The 15,960-nt window shown below is 39.6% G+C and overlaps 2 protein-coding genes across 2 annotated transcripts; one reads left to right on the top strand and one right to left on the bottom strand.

Moving 5' to 3' along the window:
• The first annotated feature begins 473 nt into the window (after positions 1–473).
• LOC118934600 (olfactory receptor 8B4) lies at positions 474–1,406 on the top strand. Its single transcript, XM_036930222.2, has one exon. The coding sequence runs from the start codon at positions 477–479 to the stop codon at positions 1,404–1,406; it is 930 nt and encodes a 309-aa protein (XP_036786117.2). The 5' UTR covers positions 474–476.
• Positions 1,407–13,416: 12,010 nt separating this feature from the next.
• On the bottom strand, positions 13,417–14,352 carry LOC118934619 (olfactory receptor 143-like). The gene has a single exon (XM_036930259.2). The coding sequence runs from the start codon at positions 14,347–14,349 to the stop codon at positions 13,417–13,419; it is 933 nt and encodes a 310-aa protein (XP_036786154.2). The 5' UTR covers positions 14,350–14,352.
• Between the last annotated feature and the right edge of the window lie 1,608 nt (positions 14,353–15,960).

Here is a 15,960-nt window from a genome sequence, read left to right as displayed (position 1 = left end):
GAAGCGGGTGGGATGTGCAGACATGATAGGGGACACTACTGGCTGTCTCTTGGGTGGGAACCCCATAGCTGGTTGGGAGAGAGAGGCAGAGAACGGGTGGAGACAATGGGGTGCATGAGAGCTCCTGTCTGAGTCTGACACGGTGGGCTTGGGTTGTACCTCTGGCTCTTGGTGCATCTTTCTGAGAGCCCTTGGGCAGCCAATTCAGGGTTTTCCTCTCCTCATGTCTCAAGAGTGGACAGAATTCTTGCTGCCCATGCTAACAGACTCTAGCATGGACTCATAATATGCCTAGGGGAGCTGAGATATATATAGTTACAGACACACTGACAATAGCTTTGGGGGACATAGATGAGAGAAGACAGGAAAAAGAGAGGGGCATCCATGCACTGGTCATCTTCTTCCATCAGCCATGCTTGTGCCCGTTATCAATCTATGCATCTTCTCCTTGTTTCCACACAGCTCCCCAGAAGAGAATGACTCGCAGAAACAGCTCCTCAGTGACTGAGTTTATTCTTGTGAGATTATCAGAACAATCAGAGCTCCAGATCCCACTCTTCCTCCTGTTCTTAGGGATCTATGTGTTCACTGTGGTGGGCAACTTGGGGTTGATCACCTTGATTGGGCTGAATTCTAGCCTTCACACTCCAATGTACTTTTTCCTCTTCAACTTGTCTTTTATAGATCTCTGCTATTCCTGTGTGTTTACCCCCAAAATGCTGAATGATTTTATGTCAGAAAATATCATCTCTTATGTGGGATGCATGACTCAACTATTTTTCTTCTGTTTCTTTGTCAATTCTGAATGCTATGTGTTGGTTTCAATGGCCTACGATCGCTATGTGGCCATCTGCAACCCTCTGCTGTACGTGGTCACCATGTCCCCCCAGGTCTGTGCTCTACTGATGTTTGGTTCATATATGATTGGGTTTGTTGGGGCCCTGGCCCACACTGGAAGCATGCTGAGGCTGACCTTCTGTGATTCCAACATCATCAACCATTACCTGTGCGAGGTCCTCCCCCTCTTGTTGCTGTCTTGCACCAGCACCCATGTCAATGAGCTGGTGTTTTTTATTGTTGTGGGAGGGGTCATCACAATATCCAGCATCAGCATTTTCATCTCTTATGCCTTGATTCTCTCCAATATCCTCCGTATACCTTCTGCTGAGGGCAGGTCCAAAGCCCTCAGCACATGTGGCTCCCACATAATTGCTGTTGCTCTGTTTTTTGGGTCAGGGGCTTTCACCTATTTGACAAACTCATTTTCTGGATCTACAGCCCAGGGCAAATTTGCTTCAGTCTTCTACACCAATGTGGTTCCCTTGCTTAACCCTTTGATCTACAGTTTGAGGAATAAGGATGTTAAACTTGCCCTGGGCAAAACCCTGAAAAGAGTGTTCTTCTGATGGTTCTGTTTGTAGTGAGTGGTAAGCATCATTTGCAACTTTTAAAAAAATTTTTATCTACAGATAGAGAGATGCTAATTTTTTTCTCAAATAGGGTCTTCTCTCCACTTAAAAAAATTGTTAACCCTCTTGCTTATACTTGAGGATTATACTATTTTCAACTGGGTTCACTGCATGCAACTTAGCATCCATTAAGTGCCTACTGTTTACTCTACTTTATACTAGGCCCAAGAGATGGACAGGTGAGGTCCTATGCCTTTCACCTTTTTCTTGGTTGGATAAATGGGTTTATTCAAGCAATATTTCTGGCTGGGAGATGGGGCAGGGAGTGGTAAGAGGGTCCAGGAGAGTGAATTTATTTTCTCATATTTTATTTCAGTTATGGGAGCAGCCTTACCAAAGACCAAATGTAGATATTTTGATGCCATAGATAAGATGGTCTGTCAGCTTCTAGAGAGGTTGCTTGTCCAGGATGATCGTAAATCACCTCTTTCATATACATACACATACACAAAAGAGGCCTTGACCAAAAGTTCTTTACATGGTCTGAAAAATAAACATAAATCTAAACTAAAATCTTTCATTTCCAATTTTCAAAACTCTTAGGCCTTGGAATAGTAACCATGGGGTAGGTGGTCTTGTAACTGGGCCAGTTCCTTAGGCTCTGGATGCTAAGGCTGAGAACAAAAGAACAAAGGAGAAATTCCATGGATTTACATGATTATGTTAACTGTGTTCTCTACCCTGCCTTGGAGATACTGTGTATGTGACAGAGCATTTAGGAAAATTCTTATTCTTCAAAGTAGATTTAGACTTTACTACCTTAAAGTATGAAGGGAAAGGAATAATCATTAAATGCATAAAGCCCAAGCAAGACTTTTCTTAAATTCATTCCATATTAACATTGGGGTGAGTAGAGATGAAAGTATAAGTTTGACTTAATGACACCTGGCTTCAATCTGTTGGAAAGCAGTCCCTTTGTCACTGAAGATCTGACATGAAAAAAACCCAGGCACTTTTCCTGACACTTTTCATTTGTGGTTCGTACAGGAAAGGCAACATTTTATGAATACCAAGACCTTGACCTCACTTACAAACCATGGATAGATCACCTTCTTTGTCCTTTAAAGCTCATTTTGAGGAATTGCTGGTTTGCACTGGTTAACAAATAGGAGCAGGTTTGGGGGCTTCTGCTTTATAGTAACTGACAGACATGGTTTGATACTCCATGTCCTTAGGGTTTTCAATATATAGTATGAAGTCATCTGTAAAGAGTACAGTTTTACTTCTTCCTTTCCAGTTTGGATGCCTTTCATTTATTTTTCTTGCCTAATTGCACTGGCTAAGACTTCCAATACTATACTGAGTAAAAGTGATGATTGTGGGCATCCTTGTCTTATTTCTGATCTTAGAGGAAAAGCTTTCAGCTTTTCAGTGTTGACTATGATGTTAGCTATGGGCTTCTCATACATAGCCTTTATTATGTTTAAATATGTTCCCTCTACAACCATTTGTTGAGAGTGTTTATCAAAAATGAATGTTGAATTTTGTCACATGCTTTTTGTGCACCTACTGAGACGATCATATGTTTTTTGGCGGATCCTATTTTTAAAGCCCACTTTATCTGGCTCCAACTCCTGTGCTTTTTTGCACTAATACACACCACCTTCTAGTAAGGAATGGAAAGACACTGGAATATGAAATATAGAAATTTGAGAGGAGAAGGGAAAGTGACAATATGGAGAAATGGTTACAAGAGGTCAACATGGAAGAGAGGGTATACACAGCAGTCATGTCCTAAATCTCTATATGTGAGATACAGTTTGCACTGGTTTAGATTCCAAAACGGACATTGCACATACCCTTAAAAAGTCTGTCTCTAGGGCAGCAATGAAGAAAGTCAGCTAGAAAGGAACATTTAACCGTGGGGTTATTTTCAATGACTCACAAGATTCGGGATGGGTCAAAGTCATTCTGGCAATATGTCACTCTTCAGATACATTATATATAATAAAAAAAAATTTGTTGCTATATAATTTTGTATATTAAAAGTAAAATAAGTACAGATAATTTTACAGTGCAATTTAGTGATATAAAATCTTCTGCTCTGGAGGGTGGCCACTTTCACTGTTTTTCTCTTGCATGGATCCATGTAAGAGGCATTTAAATGAGCATCGCTGATGCACGGGGCCCTGCATTTGGCACTGGAGATACAGCACTGAACTATGCGGATATAACCCAGTTCTCATGGAGTATCCATCTCCAGAAGTTTTCTTCTTGACACCATTTAGTCTAAAGAATGGCAAATAAGGCTATTCCTTTGGATATATATTAGAGTCTTAGGGATCTGTAAAATCTAAATTTTCACCAAATGGTTTTAAGATGGTTAAAATACTGTTTTATAGTAATAAATTTGGACCATAGGTTATATTGGGAATCATTTGAAACTAGAGAATATAAAAACTAATTTTTGTGTCCATAGCACTTTGTACAAACATCTACTATAACTATTAACTGACCAAATATTTCATTTACTAAAAAACTATTCATTGTACTCCTACTATATTCCAGGTGTTAGGGATAGAGCAGTAAACAAAATAAAAAAGTATTTGGAACTCACATTCTAGTGACTTATTGGAATCATTTGTTCATATTTGTGTATATTTTTTATATTGACTGCCATGTCTTATCCATTCTTTCTTCACCACAACATAGTAAGTGCCCAATAGTTTTGCAAATTGAATATATTCAACCTGCTTAATTTAATTTTTGCTCTAAAGAACATCTTTTTTTAAAGTTTGTGTATTTGAATACTGTGTTTAAATTTTTATATAAGGAGTTATATAAAATCCATGGCTATACATTTCAGAGCTTAAGAAAGATGCAAAATATGAATTTGAAGCAAAATTCACGATTTTTTTTTCTGGTTTAAACAATGTCACTGAGTCACCAGCACAACCTGGTGGCTGTTTAAGTGAACTACTTGGCTCAATGTTCAAAGTTTCTCTTGTGAGTTGTGTCTCCATTCTTGTGTTGACCTGGCGTTTAATTTTATTTTTATTTTTTGTATTTAAAAATCACATTAAGAATTTTATAACTATTGCAATTAAACTCTATATAACTTTTCGTAAAAGACATATAAGTATTTGAAAACACTGTATGTACTGGTCCTCTAACAAAGTAATTGGACGATTTGTCTCCATGAAAAGTTAATTAACTTCTAGAGGGCAACAAGAGTATTGTGCATTTTTTTTTCTATTTTTAAAAAAAATTTTTTTGAAGAACATTATGTTTACTAGGCTCTCCCCTACCCCAAGTCCCCCCCACAAACCCCATTACAGTCACTGTCCATCAGCATAGTAAGATGTTGTAGAATCACTACTTGTCTTCTCTGTGTTGCAAAGCCCTCCCCTTTCCCCTACCCCCCACATTATACATGCTAATCATAATACCCCCTTTCTTCTTCCCCGCCCTTATCCCTCCCTACCCTCCCATTCTCCTTAGTCTCTTTCCCTTTGGTAACTGTTAGTCCATTCTTGGGTTCTGTGATTCTGCTGCTGTTTTGTTCCTTCAGTTTTCCTTTTGTCCTTATATACTTCACAGATGAGTGAAATCATTTGGTATTTGTTTTTCTCCTCTTGGCTTATTTCACTGAGCATAATACCCTCTAGCTCCATTCATGTTGTTGCAAATGGTAGGATTTGTTTTCTTCTTATGGCTGAATAATATTCCATTGTGTATATGTACCATGTCTTCCTTATCCATTCATCTACTGATGGACATTTAGGTTGCTTCCATTTCTTGGCTATTGTAAATAGTGCTGCGATAAACATAGGGGTGCATCTGTCTTTTTCAAACTGGAGTGCTGCATCCTTAGGATAAATTCCTAGAAGTGGAATTCCTGGGTCAAATGGTAAGTCTATTTTGAACATTTTGAGGAACCTCCATATTGCTTTCCACAATGGTTGAACTAATTTACATTCTCACCAGCAGTGTAGGAGGGATCCCCTTTCTCTGCAACCTCGCCAACATTTGTTGTTGTTTGTCTTTTGGATGGTGGCCATCCTTACTTGTGTGAGGTGATATTTCATTGTGGTTTTAATTTGCATTTCTCTGATAACTAGTGATGTGGAGCATCTTTTCATGTGTCTGTTGGCCATCTGAATTTCTTCTTTGGAGAACTATCTGTTCAGCTTCTCTGCCCATTTTTTAATTGGATTATTTGCTTTTTGTTTGTTGAGGAGCGTGAGCTCTTTATATATTTTGGATGTCAAGCCTTTATCGGATCTGTCATTTATGAAAATATTCTCCCATACTGTAGGGTTCCTTTTTGTTCTATTGATGGTGTCTTTTGCTGTACAGAAGCTTTTCAGCTTAATAAAGTCCCACTTGTTCATTTTTGCTTTTGTTTTTCTTGCCCAGGGAGATATGTTCATGAAGAAGTCGCTAATGTTCACATCCAAGAGATTTTTGCCTATGTTTTTTTTCTTAGAGTTTTATGGTTTCATGACTTACATTCAGGTCTTTGATCCATTTTGAATTTACTTTTGTGTATGGGGTTAGACAGTGATCCAGTTTCATTCTCTTACATGTAGCTGTCCAGTTCTGTCAGCACCATCTGTTGAAGAGACTGTTATTTCCCCATTGTATGTCCATGGCTCCTTTATCGAATATTAATTGACCATATATGTTTGGGTTAATGTCTGGAGTCTCTAATCTGTTCCACTGGTCTGTGGCTCTGTTCTTGTGCCAGTACCAAATTGTCTTGATTACTATGGCTTCATAGTAGAGCTTGAAGTTGGGGAGTGAGATCCCCCCTACTTTATTCTTCTTTCTCAGGATTGCTTTGGCTATTCTGAGTCTTTGGTGTTTCCATATGAATTTTTGAACTATTTGTTCCAGTTTGTTGAAGAATGTTGCTGGTAGTTTCATAGGGATTGCATCAAATCTGTATATTGCTTTGGGCAGGATGGCCATTTTGACGATATTAATTCTTCGTAGCCACGAGCATGGGATGAGTTTCCATCTGTTAGTGTCCCCTTTAATTTCTCTTAAGAGTGACTTGTAGTTTTCAGGGTATAGGTCTTTCACTTCTTTGGTTAGGTTTATTCCTAGGTATTTTATTCTTTTTGATGCAATTGTGAATGGAATTGTTTTCCTGATTTCTCTTTCTATTGGTTCATTGTTAGTGTATAGGAAAGCCACAGATTTCTGTGTGTTAATTTTGTATCCTGCAACTTTGCTGTATTCTGATACCAGTTCTAGTAGTTTTGGAGTGGAGTCTTTAGGGTTTTTTATGTACAACATCATATCATCTGCAAATAGTGACAGTTTAACTTCTTCTTTACCAATCTGGATTCCTTGTATTTCTTTGTTTTGTCTGATTGCCATGGCTAGGACCTCCAGTACTATGTTAAAAAACAGTGGGGAGAGTGGGCATCCTTGTCTAGTTCCCGATCTCAGAAGAAAAGCTTTCAGCTTCTCGCTGTTCAGTATAATGTTGGCTGTGGCTTTATGATATATGGCCTTTATTATGTTGAGGTACTTGCCCTCTATACCCATTTTGTTGAGAGTTTTTATCATGAATGGATGTTGAATTTTATCGAATGCTTTTTCAGCATCTATGGAGATGATTATGTGGATTTTGTCTTTCTTTTTGTTGATGTGGTGGATGATGTTGATGGATTTTCGAATGTTGTACTATCCTTGCATCCCTGGGATGAATCCCACTTAGTCATGGTGTATGATCCTCTTGATATATTTTTGAATTTGGATTGCTAATATTTTTTTGAGTATTTTTGCATCTATGTTCATCAGGGATATTTGTCTGTAATTTTCTTTTTTGGTTGGGTCTTTGCCTGGTTTTGGTATTAAGGTGATGTTGGCTTCATAGAATGAGTTTGGGAGTATTCCCTCCTCTTCTATTTTTTGGAAAACTTTAAGGACAATGGGTATTATATCTTCTCTGTATGTCTGATAAAATTCCAAGGTAAATCCATCTGGCCCAGGGGTTTTTTTCTTGGGTAGTTTTTTGATTACTGCTTCAATTTCTTTGCTGGTAATTGGTTTGTTTAGATTTTGTGTTTCTCCTTGGTCAGTCTTGGAAGGTTGTGTTTTTCTAGGAAGTTGTCCATTTCTTCTAGATTTTCCAGCTTCTTAGCATATAGGTTTTCATAGTATTCTCTAATAATTCTTTGTATTTCTGTTGGGTCCATTGTGATGTTTCCTTTCTCATTTCTGATTCTGTTGAAGTGTTTTGATTCTCTTTTTCTCTTAATAAGTCTGGCTAGAGGCTTATCTACTTTGTTTATTTTCTCGAAGAACCAGCTCTTGGTTTCATTGATTTTTTTCTATTGTTTTATTCTTCTCAATTTTGTTTATTTCTTCTCTGATCTTTATTATGTCCCTCCTTCTGCTGACTTTAGGCCTTATTTGTTCTTCTTTTTCCAGTTTTGATAACTGTGACTTTAGACTATTCATTTGGGTTTGTTCTTCCTTCTTTAAATATGCCTGGATTGCTATATACTTTCCTCTTAAGACTGCTTTTGCTGTGTCCCACAGAAGTTGGGGATTTGTGTTGTTGTCATTCATTTCCATATATTGCTGGATCTCCATTTTAATTTGGTTGTTGATCCATTGACTATTTAGAAGTGTGTTGTTAAGCTTCCATGTGTTTGTGAGCCTTTTTGCTTCATTGGCACAATTTTTTCTAGTTTTATACCTTTGTGGTCTGAAAAGTTGGTTGGTAGGATTTCAATCTTTTGGAATTTACTGAGGCTCTTTTTGTGGCCTAGTATGTGGTCTATTCTGGAGAATGTTCCATGTACACTTGAGAAGAATGTGTATCCTGTTGCTTTTGGGTGTAGAGTTCTATAGATGTCTATTAGGTCCATCTGTTCTAGTGTGTTGTTCAGTGCCTCTGTGTCCTTACTTATTTTCTGTCTGGTGGATCTGTACTTTGGAGTGAATGGTGTGTTGAAGTCCCCTAAAATGAATGCATTGCAGTCTATTTCCTCCTTTAGTTCTGTTAGCATTTGTTTCACATATGCTGGTGCTCCTGTGTTGGGTGCATATACATTTATAATGGTTATATCTTCTTGTTGGACTGAGCCCTTTATCATTATGTAATGTCCTTATTTATCTCTTGTTACTTTCTTTATTTTGAAGTCTATTTTCTCTGATACTAGTACTGCCACTCCTGCTTTTTTCTCCCTATTGTTTGCATGAAATATCTTTTTCCATCCCTTGACTTTTAGTCTGTGCATGTGTTTGGGTTTGAGGTGAGTCTCTTGTAAGCAGCATATAGATGGGTCTTGTTTTTTTATTCATTCAGTGACTCTATGTCTTTTGATTGGTGCATTCAGTCCATTTACATTTAAGGTGATTATCGATTGGTATGTACTTATTGCCATTTCAGGCTTTAGATTCGTGGTTATCAAAGGTTCCAGGTTACTTTCCTTACTATCTAAGAGTCTAACTTAACTCACTTAGTATGCTGTTACAAACACAATCTAAAGGTTCTTTTCTATCTCTCCTCCTTTTTCTTCCTCCTTCATTCTTTATATATTAGGTATCAGATTCTATACTTTTTCTCTATCCCTTGATTGGCTTTGGGGATAGTCAATTTAATTTTGCATTTGCCTCGCAATCAGCTGCGCCACCCTCCCTACCATGATTTTACTACCTCTGGTGACAGCTATCCACCCCTAGGAACCCTTCCATCTATAGCAGTCCCTCCAAAATAGACTGCAGAGATGGTTTGTGGGAGGTAAACTCTCTCAGCTTTTGCTTATCTGGAAATTGTTTAATCCCTCCTTCAAATTTAAATGATAATCTTGCTGGATAAATTAATCTTGGTTCCAGGCCCTTCTGCTTCATGGGATTTAATACATCATGCCTCTCCCTTCTGGCCTGTAAGGTTTCTGCTGAGAAGTCTGATGTTAGTCTGATGGGCTTTCCTTTGTATGTGATCTTATTTCTGCCTCTGGCTGCTTTTAACAGTCTGTCCTTATCCTTGATCTTTCCCATTTTAATTACTATGTGTCTTGCTGTTGTCTTCCTTGGGTCCCTTGTGTTGGGAGATCTGTGGATCTCCATGGCCTGAGAGACTATGTCCTTCCCCAGTTTGGGGAAGTTTTCAGCAACTACCTCCTCAAAAACACTTTCTATCCCTTTCTCTCTGTCTTCTTCTTCTGGTATCCCTATAATGCGAATATTGTTTCGCTTGGATTGGTCACACAGTTCTCTCAATATTCTTTCATTTTTAGAGATCCTTTTTTCTCTCTGTGCCTCAGCTTCTTTGTATTCCTCTTCTCTAGTTTCTATTTCATTTATTGTCTCCTCCACTGTATCCAACCTGCTTTTAATACCCTTCATGATGTTCTTTAATGATTGGGTCTCTGACCTGAATTCATTCCTGAGTTCTTGGATGTCTTTCCGTACGTCCATTAGGATGTTGATCATTTTTATTTTGAACTTCCTTTCAGGAAGAGTCACGAAGTCCGTATCATTTAAATCTTTCTCGGTAGTTGTATTAACAATTTTACTCTGGACCTGGTTCCTTTGGCGTTTCATGTTTGTATATGGCGCCCTCTAGTGTCCAGAAGCTCTATTCTGGAGCTGCTCAGCCCGTGAAGCAATGTCGGGGGTCTCAGGGGAGCGGTACTGGGGGGAGGAAAGAGCTGTTCCCTGCCTCCTGGCTGCTCTGCCTGTCTCCACTGCCTGAGCCAGTGGGCCAGTCACACAGGTATAAGTTTTTGTCCCAGAGCAGCCTGATATGGATCTCTGCTTTCCACAGGCAGCCGGAATCCCAGTCTCCCCAGGAACTCTGCCTGTATTAACTTTCCAACCCAGTAGTCATGAGAGTCTCATGAAAGCACCTTGAAATGTAGGTTTGTGCACCCAGAGCAGATCTCCGGAGCCGGGTATTCAGCAGTCCCAAGCCTTCTACTCCCTCCCTGCTCCGTTTCTCTTCCTCCTGCTAGTGAGCTGGGGTCGGGGAGGGGCTCGGGTCCCGCGGAGCCACAGCTCTGGTACGTTACCCCGCTCCCTGAGGTCTGCTCTTTTCTCCAGGTGTGTGCAGTCTGATGCATCCTCTTTCCTGTTGCTCTCTCAGGATTAGTTGCGCCAATTAAATTTTCTAATTGTATCCAGTTTAGGAGGAAGCCTCTGTCTCTCCTTTCACGCTGCCATCTTTTGGTCTGGTTTTAAGAGTATTGTGCATTTTAAAATTATAATCCTGCTCTTCATGATACGTTAATATTTTGTGAATTAAAAGCAATTATTGTTTTATTTAGTTGCTACATTTTAAAGGGTTTGTACATTTTGTAGGTGATTGATGCCCACTTAATAGAGTCCAGAAAAAGTATTTTTGTCAGGTCCACAATATCTATAATCTGATGGCCCTTCCTTCAAATGACCATTCTAAAAAAATCTAGGAAGAAGCTGAATGATCATCTGCCAGAAATGTCTTAAGAGGTATTTTACCATGGGTGGGGGTAGTTGCAGAAGAAGATCTCTGATTCTAAGATTTTAAAACTACTGATGATTCACTGAAACATAATTTTTGCCTGCTTGTATTTCTGCTGATGAATTCAGTCCACATGTAAAATTCCTTCAATAATTGCTGGGAGTCTCCAGAAGGATCTCCTTGTGCTCAAGAACCCTTCATCTCAGTACTCTCTCCTACAACCTCCCTTTGTCCTCCTATTGGAAGAGATGCTGCTCTGCAGTGGAGAAGAACAGCTGCTTGGGCCCTTGTGTTTTTGTCAGATTTGCCTGCTGCCCGTATTCGCCAGAGCTCAGAGAACAGTCCCTTGGATTACAGATACATTCTCTAAGGCTCTGTTGCCAGCAACTGACACAGAATTCTAATTTCTTGCTCCTTCATTTCCTGCCCCCCCATGCACATCTGCTGCTCTTGAGGGTGGCCACTTTTTACTGTTTTTCTCTTGCATGTATCCATGTAAGAGGCATTTAAATGAGCATCTCTGATGCACAGGGCCCTGCATTTGGCACTGGAGATACAGCACTGAACTATGCGGATATAACCCAGTTCTCACCGAGTATCCATCCCAACAAATAAATATGGATGCAAAACAGATCATCTCACTATGAGTTAACAAAGCCCAACACTTCATCAGACATTATGAATCTCCTTTGGGCTTATCTGGACTCCTGTTAAGTATTGATTTTACGAGTATTGGTAAACAACATAATCTTCACTGAGTTTTAGATGAAATTTTAAGTTTAATTTAAACAACAGAGGCCACAAGAAAAGTGCAAGTAAATCACAGATTAAAACCATACACTCCATACCATGTTAAAATACACACACATATATATTCACATATCACACATACATATATACACACATATGTATATATGATTAAACCAAGTTCTGTATATGTATATATAATATAGCTTTCAGATATATATATGTATATATATATAGCACGTTTCCAAGTTCTGTAGAGAGAGATAGAGAGAGAAGTTTCCAAATTCTGTATATTAAGGATACATATTGTTTCTAAAGCCTGTATATATATTATACACACACACATGCACACACACACATATTTTTTATGTAGATGGTGTTGATGATGGAGTTCCTAACCTCTTAGGGAGCCCAGAAATTGGGTATTTTGAAACATTGGTAGTCCTTTTCTCCTTATGCTGAGGATTGCGTGCAGCTTTAGTTGTTAACAGTGCTGGCAAAAGTATCAATCAAATGAATGCTCCATGGAAAGGAAGTGTTGATGCTTTTGGAATTGGAGAGAACTGAAGAGTTTTCTGGATGGGTAATTCAGATGCAAGATAACTAAAAAAAATAGCTAGATGCAGAAGTAGTAGGAGGGGTTAAAGAAGAGGGGTAGACTTTGGCTGTGTTGGGCATGGCCAACCTCAGACATCCAAGAAGAATGAGTTAGACAAATGCATAGAGATTAGGGATATATGATCAACTCTAGTTCTGAATATTGAGCCTAAATTGCTTGAGTGTAACTGTTTTCATCAATCTGAACTACTGTGAGGCACAAAAAGCATTTAACACACACACTGCCAGCTTGTTGAATAAAACTATTTCTCTGCTTGACACACTCTCTCTCTGTATATCGGCTGAATCAGGTGGCAGGGGAAACAAACTGGGTTACATTTGTAAAATAGAATTCTTTTTGTACATCTGGGTAGAGAAGCCTCATATTGAATTGGTACTTTTATTTTGCAGAGAAGGATGTTCACTAAGCTGTGAATTTTATTTGATTCATTTATGGATCTCAAACTACTTGTAAAAATTATGAAAATATTAGAGGAGAAAAAAGCGAATCAGCATACATGACAGTGGCAGTCTTCTTTCTTCCTATCAGACCATTTGTCTAATGCTATGAAATAAATCCATCCTTCTTAAGAAATTATAACTTTCATCATTGGTGTGTTTGAAGGTGGGCTGGTTGGTGAGCCTCTTCGTTAGCTGTCCTCAGGAATTTTAAAAAAAGGTGTTTTTCTCTATCTCATCTGTGAATTAGGAACTCCAGTAGAGAATCACACATGTAATTTCAGAATTCTGAAATTCTGGAAAATTTGTAACTCACATAGTAGAAATTCCCTAAATGCTTAAAAATAGAGAAAAAAACCCATCCATAATTGTTTTTAGGGAAAACAAAGGTAAGTGACCTCATAGACAGTGTTCCACATTCATGCCGATGTATGGAGTACATGCAAAGAGGTAAAGTGGGAGGTGGTGTGAAAGGGGGAATCGGGTTACCTCTGGAGTGTGCTGTTAAGAACAAAGCTCAGCTCCCCGAGTAAGCATGGAACCAACATAATCATTAGAGTCAGTAATGTGCTTGCCTAGTTAAATGGCATGCTTAGAGGAAAGCATTTACAGAAAAATCTTGTTCTGAAGAAAACTATGGGGAAACGCACATTCACACATATACAAACATGTACATACACACTATATGACCCCTGGCCCCCACAACCTCTGCTGCCAATCCAGCAACACTGCTTCTGCTTAATTTGCAATTCTCTTCAGGGTTTTCTTCAGAGCAAGCTTGACATCCTTGTTCCTTAGACTATAGATGAGGGGGTTCAGCATGGGCACAACATTGGTATAAAATACTGAGAAGAATTTCCCCTGGGCCACAGAACCAACAGAAGAGGTCTTGAGATGTGTGAACAACCCAGACCCATAGAAGAGGGCAACAGTTATTATGTGAGAGCCACAGGTGCTGAAGGCTTTGGACCAACCCTGAGCTGAAGAGATGTGGAGGAAATCACAGAGGATCAAAGCATAAGAAATGAAAATAATGAAGCTGGATATTATTACAACTGTGCTCACAATAATGGAGTCCACCAGCTCATTGATATAGGTGCTACTACAGGAGAGCTGGAGGAGGGGGAAGATGTCACACATGTAATGATTGATGATGCTGGAATCACAGAAGGACAATCTGACCATGTTCCCTGTGTGAACCATGGCCCCAGCAAACCCCATTACATAGGAACCAAACATCAGCAGAAAACAGACCTGAGGGGACATGGCAGCCGTGTACATGAGGGGCTTACAGATGGCCTTGTAGCGATCATAGGCCATGGCTGTCAACACATAGCATTCAGAATGGACAAAGAAACAGAAAAAAAACAGCTGAGACATACATCCTGCAAAGGAGATGATGTTCTTCTCAGACACAAAGCTCATCAGCATTTTGGGGGTAATGACCAAAGAGTGGCAGAGATCAATGAAGGACAGGTTCAAGATGAAAAAGTACATGGGAGTGTGAAGGTGGGAATTCAGGCATATTAGTTTAATTAGGCCCAAATTCCCTACCATAGTGACCATATAATTCAGTAAGAAGAGGAAGAAAAGGGGTAACTGGAGTTGGGGCTGGTCTGTAAATCCTGCCAGGAGGAACTCGGTTACTGAAGAGTCATTTTCCATAGCCATTATCTGAAGGGGTGTGATCTGTGAAGGAATGAGGGAAGAAAGTCACATGAGGAAGAGACACAGAACCTCTGATTCTAGACTGAGGACTTACTCTATTAGGCTGGGGTGTGGGGACAGCACGCTGCAAGAAGTGCAGGCAAGGACTCCCTATCTTTAACTTTATTCTCTCATTTGTCCTTTCCTTCCATGTTTTCAAGCTCAAATGTAACCCCCACCTCCCCAGGTTGACAATCCAGGAGGAAGTCTTTTAGCATGGGCACCAAAAGGAATTCCACATTTGAGAGATAAGGAAACAGTATTTCCAGGCGATGAATAGACTGGCCAAGGTCATACAGTTAGCAAAGGAGCCAAGAGTTGTGCTTGAGACCATTTCCTATGGAACTCCAGAAGCTCTGAGACAGTGAGGTCACTGCGATCCCTGCTACATCCCCGCTACACCCGGGTCAACACATCCTCTCTTCCCTTCCACAAACACAGTACCAGGCTTGGTGAAAGTGCTGAGTGTCCTCTACTGTCCTGTGCTCCTCCTCCCCATTCTCTTCATCCAGTCTTACCTCAAAATGAAAATGAATTGTTTAGGAAGGCTAGGTGGCCTCCCCACACCTCTCCACTGCTGTGGCTGTGGGAATGGAAACATCAGAACAGAGAAAGCCAACTTCCTTCTGCCTGAAGACCCCTCTATTGCCAGACCTTAAATGCTCTTTGCCCTGTCCTGAGGAGACAAAGCTTCTGATAATGGAGGTGGCAACATCCCTTCTATTTATGGATTTGTGTAAAATGTCCTCAGGGCAAGGCAAATGCATCAACTTTAGGTTCCAAGCCATCAGGTGGCTAATATTGTGAATTTATCTTAGTCTCTGTAGACCTCAGCAGCTTGTTTGGAAGCTTGGAAACAAGGCTCATTTAGGATTGAAGTTCGATCAGGCTCCTGAGGGAAGAAATTATTGAGCCTGTGTTTACTTCCTTTGTCAATCAGTTAGCACTGGTTCCTCTAGGACTCAATGTTCTCCAAATACCAGTTCACATTAAGAATTTCTAATCCTCTGTGCAGGGACAGAGGAGCTTCCCCTTAGCATTCATGCTTATTACTAAAAGAAGATTGTTCAGAGATAGAGTCATCTGCTATTTCCAATAATTTCATTTTTACATTTTTCTGTGATTGATATAGTGTATGTCATAGTTTTAATGCTATCCATCTTCTGGTGTCTTTTGCATCTATGGAGAAGTATAAAAAAATGTTAAGAGAATGAGCTGTGAGGTCAGTGAATTCAACTTCTTCCATTAACTACATGTATGATCTTGGACAAGTTACCTAATCTCTTTGAGCCTTTTTGCCTTATCGACATTATGAGTTTAATCGCTTCCACTTCCCAAGATTGCTTTGAGGATTAAAGGCCTTACAACCTCTAGAGCACCCAGAGAACTGCTTGGCATATGGCAAGTGCTAAGAACTGGGTTTCCTTCCTCTTCATCCTTGCTCTGTACCTACAAGGAAAAGGACCTCTTCCCTAAACTCACAATTCTGTATCCAAGTGTTTACTACACATTCCCACTCAAACTGAATTCTGCATCTCCATGTTGTCTCAGAACTGTCTCTCCTCTCATTATCTT

The sequence above is a fragment of the Manis pentadactyla genome, chromosome 13 (assembly GCF_030020395.1).
Source record: "Manis pentadactyla isolate mManPen7 chromosome 13, mManPen7.hap1, whole genome shotgun sequence".
NCBI lineage: Eukaryota > Metazoa > Chordata > Mammalia > Pholidota > Manidae > Manis > Manis pentadactyla.
Note: the sequence above shows the minus strand (reverse complement) of the source record. Positions and strands in the feature narration are given on the sequence as shown.

Excerpts from the sequence above, each read along its gene's own strand:
- LOC118934600 (XM_036930222.2), top strand. The coding sequence starts at position 477 with ATGACTCGCAGAAACAGCTCCTCAGTGACTGAGTTTATTCTTGTGAGA.
- LOC118934619 (XM_036930259.2), bottom strand. The coding sequence starts at position 14,349 with ATGGCTATGGAAAATGACTCTTCAGTAACCGAGTTCCTCCTGGCAGGA.